The 13,473-nt window shown below is 48.3% G+C and overlaps 6 protein-coding genes across 6 annotated transcripts; 5 read left to right on the plus strand and 1 right to left on the minus strand.

The window, feature by feature from the left end:
* Positions 1-798: 798 nt before the first annotated feature.
* TGAM01_v210242 (hypothetical protein) lies at positions 799-1,329 on the plus strand (the record flags this gene model as incomplete). Its single annotated transcript, XM_018809620.1, has 1 exon — positions 799-1,329. One exon carries the CDS (start codon positions 799-801, stop codon positions 1,327-1,329), a length of 531 nt encoding a protein of 176 aa, XP_018657128.1.
* A 488-nt stretch (positions 1,330-1,817) lies between these two features.
* TGAM01_v210243 (hypothetical protein) lies at positions 1,818-2,195 on the minus strand (the record flags this gene model as incomplete). Its single annotated transcript, XM_018809621.1, has 2 exons — positions 1,818-1,865; positions 1,917-2,195. 2 exons carry the CDS (start codon positions 2,193-2,195, stop codon positions 1,818-1,820), a joined length of 327 nt encoding a protein of 108 aa, XP_018657129.1.
* A 1,185-nt stretch (positions 2,196-3,380) lies between these two features.
* TGAM01_v210244 (hypothetical protein) lies at positions 3,381-5,009 on the plus strand (the record flags this gene model as incomplete). Its single annotated transcript, XM_018809622.2, has 4 exons — positions 3,381-3,518; positions 3,593-3,670; positions 3,740-4,585; positions 4,641-5,009. The coding sequence occupies 4 exons, from the start codon at positions 3,381-3,383 to the stop codon at positions 5,007-5,009; spliced, it is 1,431 nt and encodes a 476-aa protein (XP_018657130.2).
* Positions 5,010-5,476: 467 nt separating this feature from the next.
* On the plus strand, positions 5,477-5,875 carry TGAM01_v210245 (hypothetical protein; the record flags this gene model as incomplete). The annotated part of the gene is made up of 2 exons (XM_018809623.1): positions 5,477-5,747; positions 5,817-5,875. The coding sequence occupies 2 exons, from the start codon at positions 5,477-5,479 to the stop codon at positions 5,873-5,875; spliced, it is 330 nt and encodes a 109-aa protein (XP_018657131.1).
* Positions 5,876-8,841: 2,966 nt separating this feature from the next.
* TGAM01_v210246 (hypothetical protein) lies at positions 8,842-9,819 on the plus strand (the record flags this gene model as incomplete). Its single annotated transcript, XM_018809624.1, has 1 exon — positions 8,842-9,819. The coding sequence occupies one exon, from the start codon at positions 8,842-8,844 to the stop codon at positions 9,817-9,819; it is 978 nt and encodes a 325-aa protein (XP_018657132.1).
* A 1,904-nt stretch (positions 9,820-11,723) lies between these two features.
* Positions 11,724-13,199, plus strand: TGAM01_v210247 (aldehyde dehydrogenase; the record flags this gene model as incomplete). The annotated part of the gene is made up of 1 exon (XM_018809625.1): positions 11,724-13,199. The coding sequence occupies one exon, from the start codon at positions 11,724-11,726 to the stop codon at positions 13,197-13,199; it is 1,476 nt and encodes a 491-aa protein (XP_018657133.1).
* Positions 13,200-13,473: the final 274 nt, after the last annotated feature.

Below are 13,473 nucleotides of genomic sequence, written 5' to 3' on the forward strand. Positions count from 1 at the left end.
GTCTCAAAGTGAGAGTATCATATCAGAGCCTTGGCCAGCCGAGATGAAACGAAGCGCAAATTGGGCTAGCGATTCCAAGTGGGATGAGCTATGCCTGACTCTCAGGTTCTTGATCGTGTGGCGGTATGTTGATTGAACCTCTCCGGGCCAGCGCTCGGTGAGACACGTCAAGATCGCGAATTTCGCCTGATATATCGTTTATGTGATGTTCGGTGATAGTATTGGTGCTTCAGACGACCGAAAAGGCGTTTTGTGTGATGGTCAGGTCGCTGGGCTTGATGTGAAAGCATTAGAGTTGAGGTGACGGAGAGAAGTCGCGAATTGCTGGCCGGAGCGGGATAGCCGAAGTTTAAGCGGCATCTCTCTCAGATGCTGCTCAGCTGTGGCAAACGGAGAGCATAGCGCGTGTGTTTGCATGTAACTTTTGATGAATATGATAGATATAGTATTATAATGAAGGACATAAAACATCATCATCTTTACCACAAACGCATGAGCTACAATGGGTGAAAGTCTTATGCTGCGGACTAGCAGAGGATTCGCGACATCTTATCGGCGCGTTGGGCTGACCCACAGCGACTTGGCAGCACTCTTCTCTTTCAACGCATAGGTGCAACTAAGCTTCAGACTCAAACTACACCAGACCTCCATCAAGTTTAAGCTTGCAACTTCATCCAGCTCATTTTGGTTCAGAACATCACCGCCATAAGGCCTTTTACACCTCGAGGATCCTATCAAAGGGGTACACAGTTCTGCCGGATCTCATCCAACCGAGCCCATTCGCTCAATCTCACAGCCATGGCCTCACCAGAGGATATCGTTATGGGGGACGAGAGAGAAGAGGCCGCCCAGCCTCAAGTTCCTTTTACGTTGGAGGAAAATATTGCTCAGCTCAACGCCATTGACAAATCCATGGTTCAGCTTATGAACCACACTGCCGCTGCGCTCGGCGCCCTCACAACGCCAGAATCATCAGACGACAGCAACCCTCCAGCATCAGTAGACTCAGCGGCGCAAAAAGAGGTTTTTCGCCAAGCAACAGATACGTTTCTGAGCACGCTTCACAGCATCGATGTACGAATGAAGCGACAGATTCTTGCGCTTGAAGAGGCGGGCATCGTCAACCTTTCTTCTGGTGCACCTCGCCAGGGACCTAGTCCTGGGACCAAGCCGTCTCTCAAGCCTAATGGAGTTGGAGCCATTGGAAACCTTGATGTTGGATGGCTAAACAGTCGAGGTACCAAGGTAGAGCGAGATATGGAGCTGGAGCTGTGGAAACGAACTCGGGAGATTCTTGAAAAAGATGATGGCAATATCAAGAAGGAGTAACGAAAGACACGACACGATTTAATGAATAAAATTTTATTTCAAGCACCTAAGTATATATACACTTCATAGTATGTTATCCCATATGTCCATTTCAACAACGCTACTGACGCGATTTTGCAGATAACAGACCCTGTTTACTCGATGCCATAATGGTCTATGCTTTCTACTCAGATACCCTCCCATGATCACAAAGCCTATTATAGGCATGTGTAATCTCATCCGGCCCATTGGGCGGTCGTGGTATAATATTCTCTGGCTGGATGCTAATATGCGACGTCAGCTTGGGGCAATCCCCAGCATTTTGGACAGCATAGGTACCTACAGGGCATCAAAGAAATAGCAAGAAAATTCACCATTATTAGGCGTGGAGTGTTTGGCTAGAGAAGCAGAGTTAGACCTTGGAATGGCGAACTGAAAATAAAGCAATCTCACTCTGATATCCGGCAAAAGAAACGCAATCTTTTCGCGCGTTGCAGGTATACTGGCATCTATTCTCGGCCCATGGCACCCAGCTGGTACCCAAAGCGAAATGCTGGCTGTGTTAGGCGATGTTGTTTCCTTGGAAATATGGATGAGGCGGCACTTACATCCGTATCGCCGATGGTTTGATGGCGCTCTACCCACGCCGGATCGAGGATGAATTGGCTCGGAAACTGGGTGGAAGGCTTTACCTCGTGGTAGTGAATCGTCCACTGGTCGTACTTTTTGGGAGATCCGAAGACGCACGCCTTTAGGTGCTGTTGATCATTGGTGACGACCTCTTGGTTATGGCCCCAGGGGTTGCTGGCAACGGCGACATTGGATGAGGCAGCCACTAAGAGCAAGACAAGGCGAAATGCGACCGACAAACTCCATGGAGCAATCATTGTGGTGAGTGTGAGCTGGTTGGCAGCGAAGAATTGTCTCAATCAGCTTGATGCAGGGAAAAGCGGCTTCAAAATTATTTTGAGACAGGCAAGATGAGTGCAGCTGTTTGACCTGGCGTTTTCCCCTGAGAGCGATAGTTTGGCCTTGGCAATTAAGGGCTGCCCCTCAGGCATTTGCTCCCGTGTCATAGCATCATCATAGCCAGTTTTTATCAAAGGAAGTCGCTAAGAGAGCCACTCCCGCCTGGCAAATACCTTTGGTGCTTTTGGTGCCCAAGTTTATCACAGTCTTCTCTCCAAGTTGATCTGACCACAGCTTCCCTAATTGAAGGGACAGGTAATTCTGGCAAGCTGCACCCGCCCATTCCATGCGACATTCCGATTTTGACTTTACAGCTGCTGGATGGCGATGGCAATTGGCACCGTCTATTAATGGACACCAAATGGGCTACTTTGTGTCCAGGTTTCTATTATGCCTCTTTCCGTGCCCACGCCTCTGCTATTATAGCAGTTATTGGACAATGCCACTCGCTTATCGCGCTGCACTGGGCTCTTTACGCGAGTGGAGCGATAGCTATAATCCATGTCAACCTATGGAGCGCACCACTGTTTGACAGCATGTGGAGGGAGCCAGACTCCCTTGCTTTCGCGGCGCAGGCGCATCGCGATCATGTCTAGAATTATGAGGTCTATAGTATTTCAACATAGTGCTGCTTACCGGCGAATTGTTGGCCGTGAATAGTACAAATAGCCGCGCTTGGCATGGCATTTCCCGCCTATTTGGTGCCGACACTTCCTATTTCACATGCACCTCGCCCGATGGAGCTGCAGCGATTCTTTTTGCGGGGACGCATCCCTGCAACCGGTTTGTCATGGTGTAATGGTGGTACCTCGTTATAGTGCGTGCGTAACGGCAAATTGAAAGTCTCTTGGTTCGTCCGGAACAACGTCGGTGCCAGGCCCTCCCTGCGCGTCTCCATGGATTTCTTGGCTTTTCATCTCCGATCAAGCCGCTCGACTAATTGTTTCGATCTCCAGTAAACACCTGGCCGATGTTTTCTGGCGTCCGTTCGCGACGATTGCAAGGACGTCGAAGCATTGTACAATCGGACTGTAAGGATTGAGAGAGGGGAATCGCTTTTTTCTTCTCTTTCTTCTTCTCTTCTGTTGTTTATTGGAACCACGATGATGCAACCATTACGGCCAACGGCGATGGCCCTACTGTTGTCGATCGCATCCTTCGGAGCGCTTGTGCATGCTCACGACCACCATGGCGGCGAGAGTCACATCCCCGAGGGAGAGGCGATATCGTTTGATCCTATCGTGAGTCGCCCAAAGCAAATACTAATAACACAAAATTCAGAGAAAAAATCAGACGATATTAACACCAATTATAGGACAATATCCTCTGGGTCCACATCCTAATCCAGATGCTCGCATATGGCATTATATTCCCAATCGGCATGGTCTTTGGTGTAAGACTCAATGGCTCTGCTGCTGAGTGCTTTTGTATTAGCAGAACGTCTAATCCGATGTATTTATAGATAACCAAGTCTCGATGGCACGTCCCTACGCAAGTCCTCGGCTCTGTCCTCGCCGTCGTCGGGTTTTTTCTCGGGCATGCGCACAAGGGACGCGAGTTTGTCGAACACAATGTGCACTCGATATTTGCCAACATTTTGCAGCTCTTGCTCGTCGGCCAGGTCGTTCTCGGCCTATATTTGAAGCTTCACTGGGAGAAGGGCGTCCTGGGTGTGATTCGCAAGTTTGTCCGACCCTTCCACTCGGTCATCGGAAAAGCAATGCCTCTGCTGGCCTGGGTGCAGATGATCTTTGGAGGCATTACAACCCTCGGCTTCTGCCAGGGTGACCACGTCGGCCAATGCGCGGCTCATTTTATCATGGGTGGCGCATTTATCGCTTACGGCATCATCTTGACTATTATTCTGCTTGCGGGACAGGCTTGGGTCCGTCGCACTGGCCGATCTCAAGAGTTTTACGACAGCTCTATCATTGCTATCTGGGGCTGCATCAATACCTTTACGGAGCATCGCTGGGGCACCGCCTGGGTCAAAAATGATTGGCAGCACACTACAATGGGCGTCATATGGTGGTGTGCCGGCTTGGCCGGTATCTGGCTTAGCCGAGATCGCGACGGCAACCCAAAGCGCAACTTTATTCCTGGATTCGTCATTTTCATAACCGGCTGGGGCATGTCTGCTCACCCTCAAGAGCTGATGGTCAGCGCCATGACCCATTCCATGTTTGGCTATACTTTGATGGCTGCCGGTCTTACACGTATTATTGAAATTGCCTTTGTCCTGAAGGATGCTCAGTCTCTGGCTGACGATGGTCGTTCGTGGAACAGCTTTCAGTTCATCCCTGTTTTTGTAAGTGCATGATGCAGTGCTCGTATCGTACGACGCCATTTCTAATCTCTCATAGCTCTTGTACGCTGCCGGTTTCCTCTTCCAGGGTGCAACTGAACAACAGATGGCTCTCCTCGACGGCTCCAGCATGGACGTCATTTCTTATATCCTCATCCTATACTCTCTCGCATTTTTAATGTTTTTGTTCGTCAACATGCTCATCCACTTGCACGACCGCCTCTCCAACCCGCCATTGAATACCAAGGGGTTCACTAATGGCCATACCCACTTGAACGGGCGAGCGGTAGAAGACGGCCAAATCCAGGCGGCAGAGGAGTTTGAGCTTGATGGCTTAACATCCGATGATGAGGACGATGAGAGACAAGGAATGCTAGCAGGGGAGGGAAGCCATGCCCCGAAGCGCTCCGCTGCAGCTCATTCATAAGCTTCATATGAGATCTGGACTTAACGCTGAAGAGAAAAGCATGTTTTGGAGTAATTTGTTTACATAAAGAGTAAGTGTTTTAGAGTCTGCCTACGCATAACGTCTGTATACTACTGGGAGGCAAAGCTTGGGTCCGGAGTTATTGTTGCGGCTAGAAAAGCAACCCCATATAATGATATAATGGTATTGAATGTAGCAAATTTACTATGTTTTGTCCTCAAAATGATAGCTGGAGTTTTGTAATCTGCATCTGTGATCAGCGCATCGCATCGCATCTAAGAGACGAGGTACTCTCGTACCTCTTACAGGGTCCAGCCAAAAAAAGCTAGGCGGGTGGCTGTTTTCTGGTGGGGCAAAACTTTTTTTTTGAGTAGCACTTCTAAACCTCCAACTTTCGACGAACCAGCACAAGAAGCGAATCAACGTTATTTTCTTCCGGTCATATATATCAGTCGCAAAAACTCACAATGCCTTCCGTCAAGAACCCCAACCGCCCCTCCAAGAACCGCCTCGCCGCCCGCGCCGCCAAAGCAAAGAAGGCGAACCAGAAGCGCGCCGACCCAGCCAACCGAAGCAAGATCACAAAGGCGGACAAGACGAGAGGCGCACGACCGGGCCTGCTGCCGAATAGCGGACCGAGGGCTGCGGTTAGCGCCAAGAAGGCGAGGAAGCTGGAGAAGAAGATGGGGTATGCGCTGAAGAGGCAGATGGAGGCTGAGGGAGAGGCGGAGATGAAGGGTACGTTTGCTTTTTCGAAGACTTGGATGTTTATGATGTTGTGGGAAGGAGATGCTAATATGGGTATAGATGCTCCAGTTGTTGAGGAGAAGGCGGCGCAAGGGGCAGAGGATGTTGAGATTCAGTGATTTTGGTTTACTATGGAGATGCGACACATCGCACGTAAGTTGCTCTAGGGCTCTCGGGAGTATGTTCGTGTGGTCAACTGACGTTGGGTATAGATTCAAAAGTTAATGGCTACCTATCTAGTTTGGTTTCTATGGCATTATGGGACATACACATACATGGCGCAGGTTGGGTCTAGATTTTGAAACACTGTTTATTTGCTGGAAATGCTAAGTATGAGCATTGTCGAAAGGCTGTCTGGTGATGCTACAGTCCATCGAATACAATTTTTCCTTAATTCACCAGCAGATTTGAAAATCCAAAACTTCTATAAAAGTTTCCCTGGCAAAGGTAGGTGCCTAGTATCCCGCTTCAAAGCCTGGTACTATCAACTACTGTGAATGAAAAGCAAACGGATAAAATGTGTTCCAATTAGATAGGCCTTTCCTGATTCCCGAGCTCTAGTAATCCTCCTCGTCGTCGTCTGGCTTGCAAAACGCCTCAAAGTTGTGCTGCTGGGGGCGATGCTTCACTGGAGCAACTTGTCGAGCTGCGATATGATCATTGCTTCCAGCCTGGAGTAGCTGGGCGCGAGTCATCCGTGCCTAGAGAAGTTCTGAGCGTTGAGCTTCTGATAGAGCAAAAGACAGGTGCGTTATAGAAAAGAAAAGAAACTTACATTCCGAATTCTCATTCAATGGCTCCTGCGTAGCGCAAAATATTCCGCCGGGTAGTTGGACCCATTGTCAGCGGGTGTTGACAGGACGGTCGAGACATCGCCAAGGGTTGATGCGCCATTGCTGCGTTCAGAAGGGGTCGATTATATGTACTGTTTTATGTGAAGATGTGGGGGCAGATGTACTGGGAGCTGTGTCCGAAACGAATTGTGGGCGACCGTGTGAACGTAGAGAGGCGAGAGCCAGTTCCCTGGTGCGGTCTCCTGGTCAAATTACGAGGATGTCTTGTCAGAGTGCAAAAGAGTTGATTCTCCCAAGCCCAGAGGTGGGAGCTAGCTGTCTACCTAGGTACTTGTATATTCCCGCTATAATGAAGGGAATTTCCTTCCTTCTGGAGGAAGTTGGGCAAGTATCCCCCAACACAGATCCTGGCTGCTTTCCGTAGGTCATCTGACGTGCTCTCGTTTCCCCCGTTTCTACGAAAAGGTCTCCCAAAGACAGCGAGTCCGTAAGGGAATCCCACATGAACCTTTACTGCCGAACTATACAATGTCAAGGCGCAAATTATTGTATTCGAACCGGTTGGGATTTCTTTAGGCGAGTTCATCGTGACTTTTGGCCAATTCCTAAGTTAGTGGGTCAAGGGGCGGCCTTAGATCAGCCTCTGCTTCGTTGCGCCGAGGGCGAATAGAGTCTGGAAGAGGCGTCGACGTCGCCGTCGTCGTCACCCCTGGTTACAGAAGGTTTGAAGCATACCACCAATGACGAAACATAAGGTACGATTTTTGCATAGACGATCCTTGTTGCGAGGCTGAAGTCCAAAAAAGGCTATATAATGGGACGCTAGGAGTTCCCGGAAGAAGATAGGAGATGCTGGATATATCTGTGCCAGTGTGGGAGTACCTCTGGCGTCACTCATGTAGCCGAGCGTTTTGTTCCAGAGAGCTGGGCTGTATCTCCCCGATTTATATGCATTTGGAAGTGAGATTAGAATATGACATGCGCCTAGTCTTTCATAGCCAGATGTCTGATACCAGAGGCTGTATAAATCCTCACAAAGCAAAATGTATATACAGTTTTGGTAATGAAATATCCTGACGTTGCATCTTACCGTAAAGGCAAATAATCATGATTGCGTATTCTTGTTGTTTACCTACCTAGGTACTGTTTACTGTTTACTTTTTGCATTGGCTCAACGCCACAGAGTTGAGAAAATTTGCTGAATTTCCCTGTAGCAATATTCCTCGCTACTGTGGAAGTGGCTCATGGTAGGTTTCCGCCACGGCTTGATACTCAAGTCAACGCAGAGAGCAGATCGAGACCATAAACAAGTGAAAAGCTGTCCAGCACTCCAGCTATAGTGTGTTGATCCACGGCTTCTAGGTGTACCTGTACATCATGATCAAACAATTTCCTGTATAGACCAACTGCTTTTTTGAGCTATAGTAGGAGTGCTGCATACAACTGGGATACTGGAGATAGTTTTGCATTAAGAAAACTCTGCGACTCGGCTTTGGGAGCAGCCAACATATATGTGTGCCAGGTGAATACATGGGCTATCCGTATATTGTCAGCTGTTGGAAAAGCAGAGGGACAGACACTAGTGGTTTCGAACAACTGGCGCAAGAGCGTAAGAGCAATGGATACATGTGTCTTTGCAAAAGTTTAAACACAGGAGTTTATCTCTCAGTTAAGTGATAGGAGGTGGTAGAGGTACTAAGCAAGCCTATGTGGTTGAGGTAACTTTGCAGCAAAAGCGAACCCAAAGCGAAGAGTTTCTACCTCGACTGTACAAACGACTGGCACTTGTTGACCTGCTCACACAGCGCTTGCGCCAACTGACGACGCAATCTCCTCTTTTTCTCATTCAACGTTTTGCTTTTCGTGAAGCCACTCGCCAAAAGGGCCCTTCTGGCCACATCATAGTCTTTCTTACTCTTCCAACGATTCCCCCGGGTAACCAACGCCACCGATGGATGCGAGCTGTGAACCTATTTATTTACTATTTCCCTCCTGTTTGTTGTTTTGCTAACCCTTCTTCACTCATACCATCTTCGTCAGACAAGCGGCAATCTTCAGACAAGCGACCACTTTTCACAAACACAATCGTCTTCACACATACTATCGTCTTCACAGACAAGCGACCTTTTCTTCACAAACACCATCTTCTTCACATATACTATCGTCTTCATAGACACGCAACCGTGATCACACACGCAACTTTCGTCATAGACGCAATCTTTATCACACACACAATCTTTACACACACACAATCTTCATCACACATGCCAACACTTGATCCCACCGCAAACATGTATCATTACGAACATCAACCCCGGGTTGTGGAAGGCTACTCGGATTACCATGGTGTGTTTGTAACTCCTCCGGCTGATTGGGACAATTCGGTTGGTGGCACTTCGGTTGGTGGCAATCGGCATAATGACATTCAGTGGGCTACCGTTACGGGAACTGAATTTGAGCTTCTTGACGTTCCGGCTGGTGATGTTCCGGCTGGTGACGCTCCGGTTACTTACAAGCCCGCGGAACTTTTGGCCTCGGATGTCAGCCAGCATATCCGAGCTGAGTCCAACTCTCGTCTAAGAGATGCAGTCACGAAAGGTGTCCCCTTGGATGCTTTATACTTTACAGATGATTGTTATCCAGCCTGGGACAACATTTACGAGATGAATCCCGGACACAATCATCATGCGCGAGTCCAAAAAAAGCTGCTCAATCGCGAGGCCGCATCCCTCGTTGATTCCTTGATCATGAAGGAGCTCGTAGCTTCGGCCAATGAAAAACTTGAAGAGGCACGTCTACTTGGCGTTGCCCTCACGGACATTAGCATTGGAACAGATCTTGTGCCCAAGTGGGATCGACAGGCGGTCGATGTGGCAGCCCCCCCGCCTGAGCTTGTTAAGGATCACTGGGAGGATTCGCTTAAACGAAACATTGATACCTTTGGAGTCGATTTCATTATGGATGAAATCAGAGAGGCGGCTTCGGAAGACGACTCTATTACTCCGCTCAACTCAACTTCGGATCGTGAGGATTCAGCCCACTATGATACCGACTCATCTGCTAGCGATGACGGCATCCGCTATGGCAACAACCAACATGAAGAGCCCATTGACGACCGCTATGCCATGTTCTCTGGTGGCGACCCCCAGCCTCTGCCCTCTGGCTACAGGACCATTACGGAGAGCGATGATGAGGCTCCACACATTCTTCACGATGTCGAGATTCACGATGGCTCCAACGGCATCTACCACGTTGACATGGAGGTCTAGGAGGCCGAAACCGATTCCAACTTGGATGAACTGCCCGAAGTTGAGCTCGCAATCGACGCTACCGCGTACGAGTTCTTCTTCCCTACCGACGAGGCTGTGGACGCGAGCCTCCCTGGCATGGATTTGGAGTGCACCTTTGAAGATGGAGATGTCATAATGGAAGCTTAGGAGAGCTTCATTTTGCTCTTTTGGAGATATGGGAGGAAATTGGGTACTGTTGTGGGGGAAATGGAGTATGCTGGGACTATGGATTAAGCTGGAATTATGGATTACGCTGGAATTATGGATTTTGCAGGGAATTTGGATTTTTTGGTTTTCGGTTTGGATTTTGGGAGCCTCTTGGGGCCAAGCGGTAGATAGTAATAAAATACAGCGTTTGCTCAATCAGTGTCCGTTGCCATCGTGAATGTTTACTAGGCGACGGGGTTGCCGCCACTGAGGTTGTTAGTTTTCCGGTTTGGGCAATACGGGATGAGATTGGATGTAGTAAGGCTATCAGCTCACTAGAATTAAGCCACCACCACCACTGCTACTGCTACTACAGCTACTGCCACCACTACTGATACTACTGCTGTAGCGACTATCATAGGTGAAACCAAATGAACGCGGTAAGCTGTCTATATATACATATGTTCTTACTTAAGTTGCACGTAAAGTTACATCTTGATCTATAGATGTACTGCTGAAAGCTTGGCTGCAATTGATAATTTCCTGGACCTTGTGCTGCGCTTGGAACACCCTCTACCTGTCCTTTCATGTCTATAGATCTCCTCCGAGACAAGTGTCTTGCAGTTGTTTGTTAGAGAAGTGAACGGCATTAGGTTATTGGCTCATCAGAATCAAGGTTTCCACTGCAAATATCTGTTTATTCACACTGTAAAGAGGGAGACTATCCATTTTGACTAGCGGCATCTACCTCGTGTATAAGTCTGATGTCTATGAACTCAAACCCCTTTCTTTCATCTTCCATGGTCTTTGTTAGCAATATTCTGCCAAGAAATAAGCATCTTGTAATCATTATCAATATAGCTAGTTGGTAATGATCGAGATACTTGGCACTGGGATAGCCTAGGAGTTAGCGGAGACTAGTCGAAAGGAAGCAGCAGTCAGTTCATTATCATAAAGAGGCAGGCAGCCTACAACGCAAAATTGAAGAATATAAAGCAGCTGACATATAGAGACTGTCGGGTTTGCCATATATCGGATATATCAGTCCTCCGAAATAGATAGAAAGCCGAAGGTGGATGCTCAACACTCTCCGTAAGCGCCGATGTGGATCATCCAGTACGCGTAGAAGTAGGAGTATTTAGTGATTAGGCTCCAGGGGAATAATAGGCGACTCTAGTTAAGCTTGAACATTGCGCATGTCCCGGAATGAATCGTTGTGACAAGTCATGCCTACCGATGGAGCTGGGGGCTCGTTTCTTGGCATTAAAAGTAACAAACATTTCGGCATTGATGTGCGGCATCTTGATTCGTGTTTTACACAAGTCAACCCGGCTCGCTTGCTTCGCTTAAGCCCATAAAGCCGATGCTGATATACTATTTCTTAGTGACGCTCGTAAGGAAAAAGTTGCCAGTGATTATGCAAGGAATCTAAATCCGATTTCGAATCCAGAAGTGTTGCTGTTTAGGGGAAATGAGAGACAAGCTTGTGCCATTTTGGATTTGGATCCTTTTCGTCGGAAATGCAGTCACGATACTGAAGTGTGACGGGATGACGAGGCCTATGTGCTCTGAAATAGTTTGCACGGATATGTGAAGTTGAAAATGGTACAAATACCATCGAAAAGTCCACAGTAAAAGGCTGATTCTTTTTCCAACACAGTTCATCGTTCATTAGCCACTCATATCACTACAACAACAATATATCAAGACGCATTACAGCTTTGATATCACTCATCATGCCTTTTCTTACAGGTCCCAACGGCGAGCAAGTCGTCCCAATCAGAATCAACGGAGTCTCCGAGCCTCTGGATCCAAATCGTCTAATCGCAGTCGAGTCTAATGGTCAAGACAAGATCGTTCACTACGCTCAAAGCGCAACTCCTGAGATAGCCATCAAGGCCGTGGAAGCATCTCACCAAGCGTTTCTGAAGTGGAAGAACACTTCCTATGTTGAGCGTCGGGATTTGCTTCTTCGGGTGGCTGATGTGATTGACTCTTGGGTGGATCGTTTTGCTCAGCTGCAAGTAGAGGAGACGTCGAGCAGTCTGGCCTGGGGCCGGGCGAACACATTTCTGTTGACAAGATTCATCCGAGAGATAGCAACCAGTATCTCTAGTGCCACGACAGGCGAAATCCCGCCTTTAGAGAAGCCTGGAGCACTGGCTTTGGTGTACAAAGAACCAATCGGCACTGTTCTCACAATCACCCCGTGGAACGCCAGCATGATCCTTTGCGGGCGATCGTTGGCAGCTCCTATTGCTGCTGGCTGCTCTGTTGTGCTAAAGGCTTCGGAGATGTGCCCACAAACACATCATACTCTCGTCGAGGCATTCGAGGAGGCCGGTATGCCCAAGGGTCTCATCAACGTAGTTCAAGCCTCGCGTGAAGATGGACCTGCGACGACCGAAGCTTTGATTGCCCATCGAGCAATCCGCAAGGTTGCTTTCACTGGCAGCACTGCTGTAGGAAGAATCATTGGCCAAACTGCGTCCAAGTTCTTGAAGCCTGTACTGATGGAATTGGGAGGAAAGGCCCCAGCCATCGTTCTCAAAGATGCCGACGTTAAACTCGCTGCCGACAAGATCATCTTTGGTGCTTTTTTGCACCATGGGCAGATTTGCATGTCCACCGATCGCATTGTCGTGGTTCAAGAGGTTGCAGATGAGCTCATCCAGGAGATGAAGATTTCTCTCAAGACACACTTTCCTGACGGAGCAGGCTATGCTGGCAGCAAGAGACTGGCTAAGAGAACTTATGACCTCTTGCAAAAGGCTCACGCATCAGGAGCTCGCTTCGTTATTGGCGATGGAAGTCTCAGTGCAGATGGGTCCAGCTTGACACCGACCATCATCACCGACATAAAGCCCACGGACGACATCTTCCACGAGGAGATTTTCTCCCCCGCTGCAATTCTTAGTATTGTCAAAGATGAGGCTGAGGCTGTCCTCTTTGCCAACGATACTTTACACGGTCTCAATGCTTCGGTGCACAGTCGTGATATCCTTGCAGCGATCCGGGTCGCCAAGCAGATCGAGGCTGGGCAAGTTCATATTGGAAATCTGACAGAGTATGACGAGCCGAATGTGCCGTTTGGCGGAACCAAGGACAGCGGTTGGGGAAGAAACAATGGCAAATATGCCGTGAATGAGTTTCTGATGGAGAAGACGATTACGATCCTCGATCCAACCGCTAAGGCTCAATTTGGAAAATAGCCGTCAGCATCTGGCGATTCATGTTAGCACTGGGTGTATTACTCAAGCCCCAAAACGCCAACATACTGTGCCATTTATCATCTAGTAGAAACTCTATTGAGCCTTGGATCACAATATAACAACTATTTTAAGTTTAAACACAGTAGGCGAGTTCAATTCGTTAATTTCACATAATACTAAATGCCAACAAATGTACTGTGTTTGTATTGGGTCAAAGTTCCGTAATATGGACATCACCGACGTTTCGTAATGGGTAAGAAATGAGATATGTGTG

Source organism: Trichoderma gamsii, assembly GCF_001481775.2.
Source record: "Trichoderma gamsii strain T6085 chromosome Unknown Scaffold_59.2, whole genome shotgun sequence".
In the NCBI taxonomy this organism is placed as follows: Eukaryota; Fungi; Ascomycota; class Sordariomycetes; order Hypocreales; family Hypocreaceae; genus Trichoderma; species Trichoderma gamsii.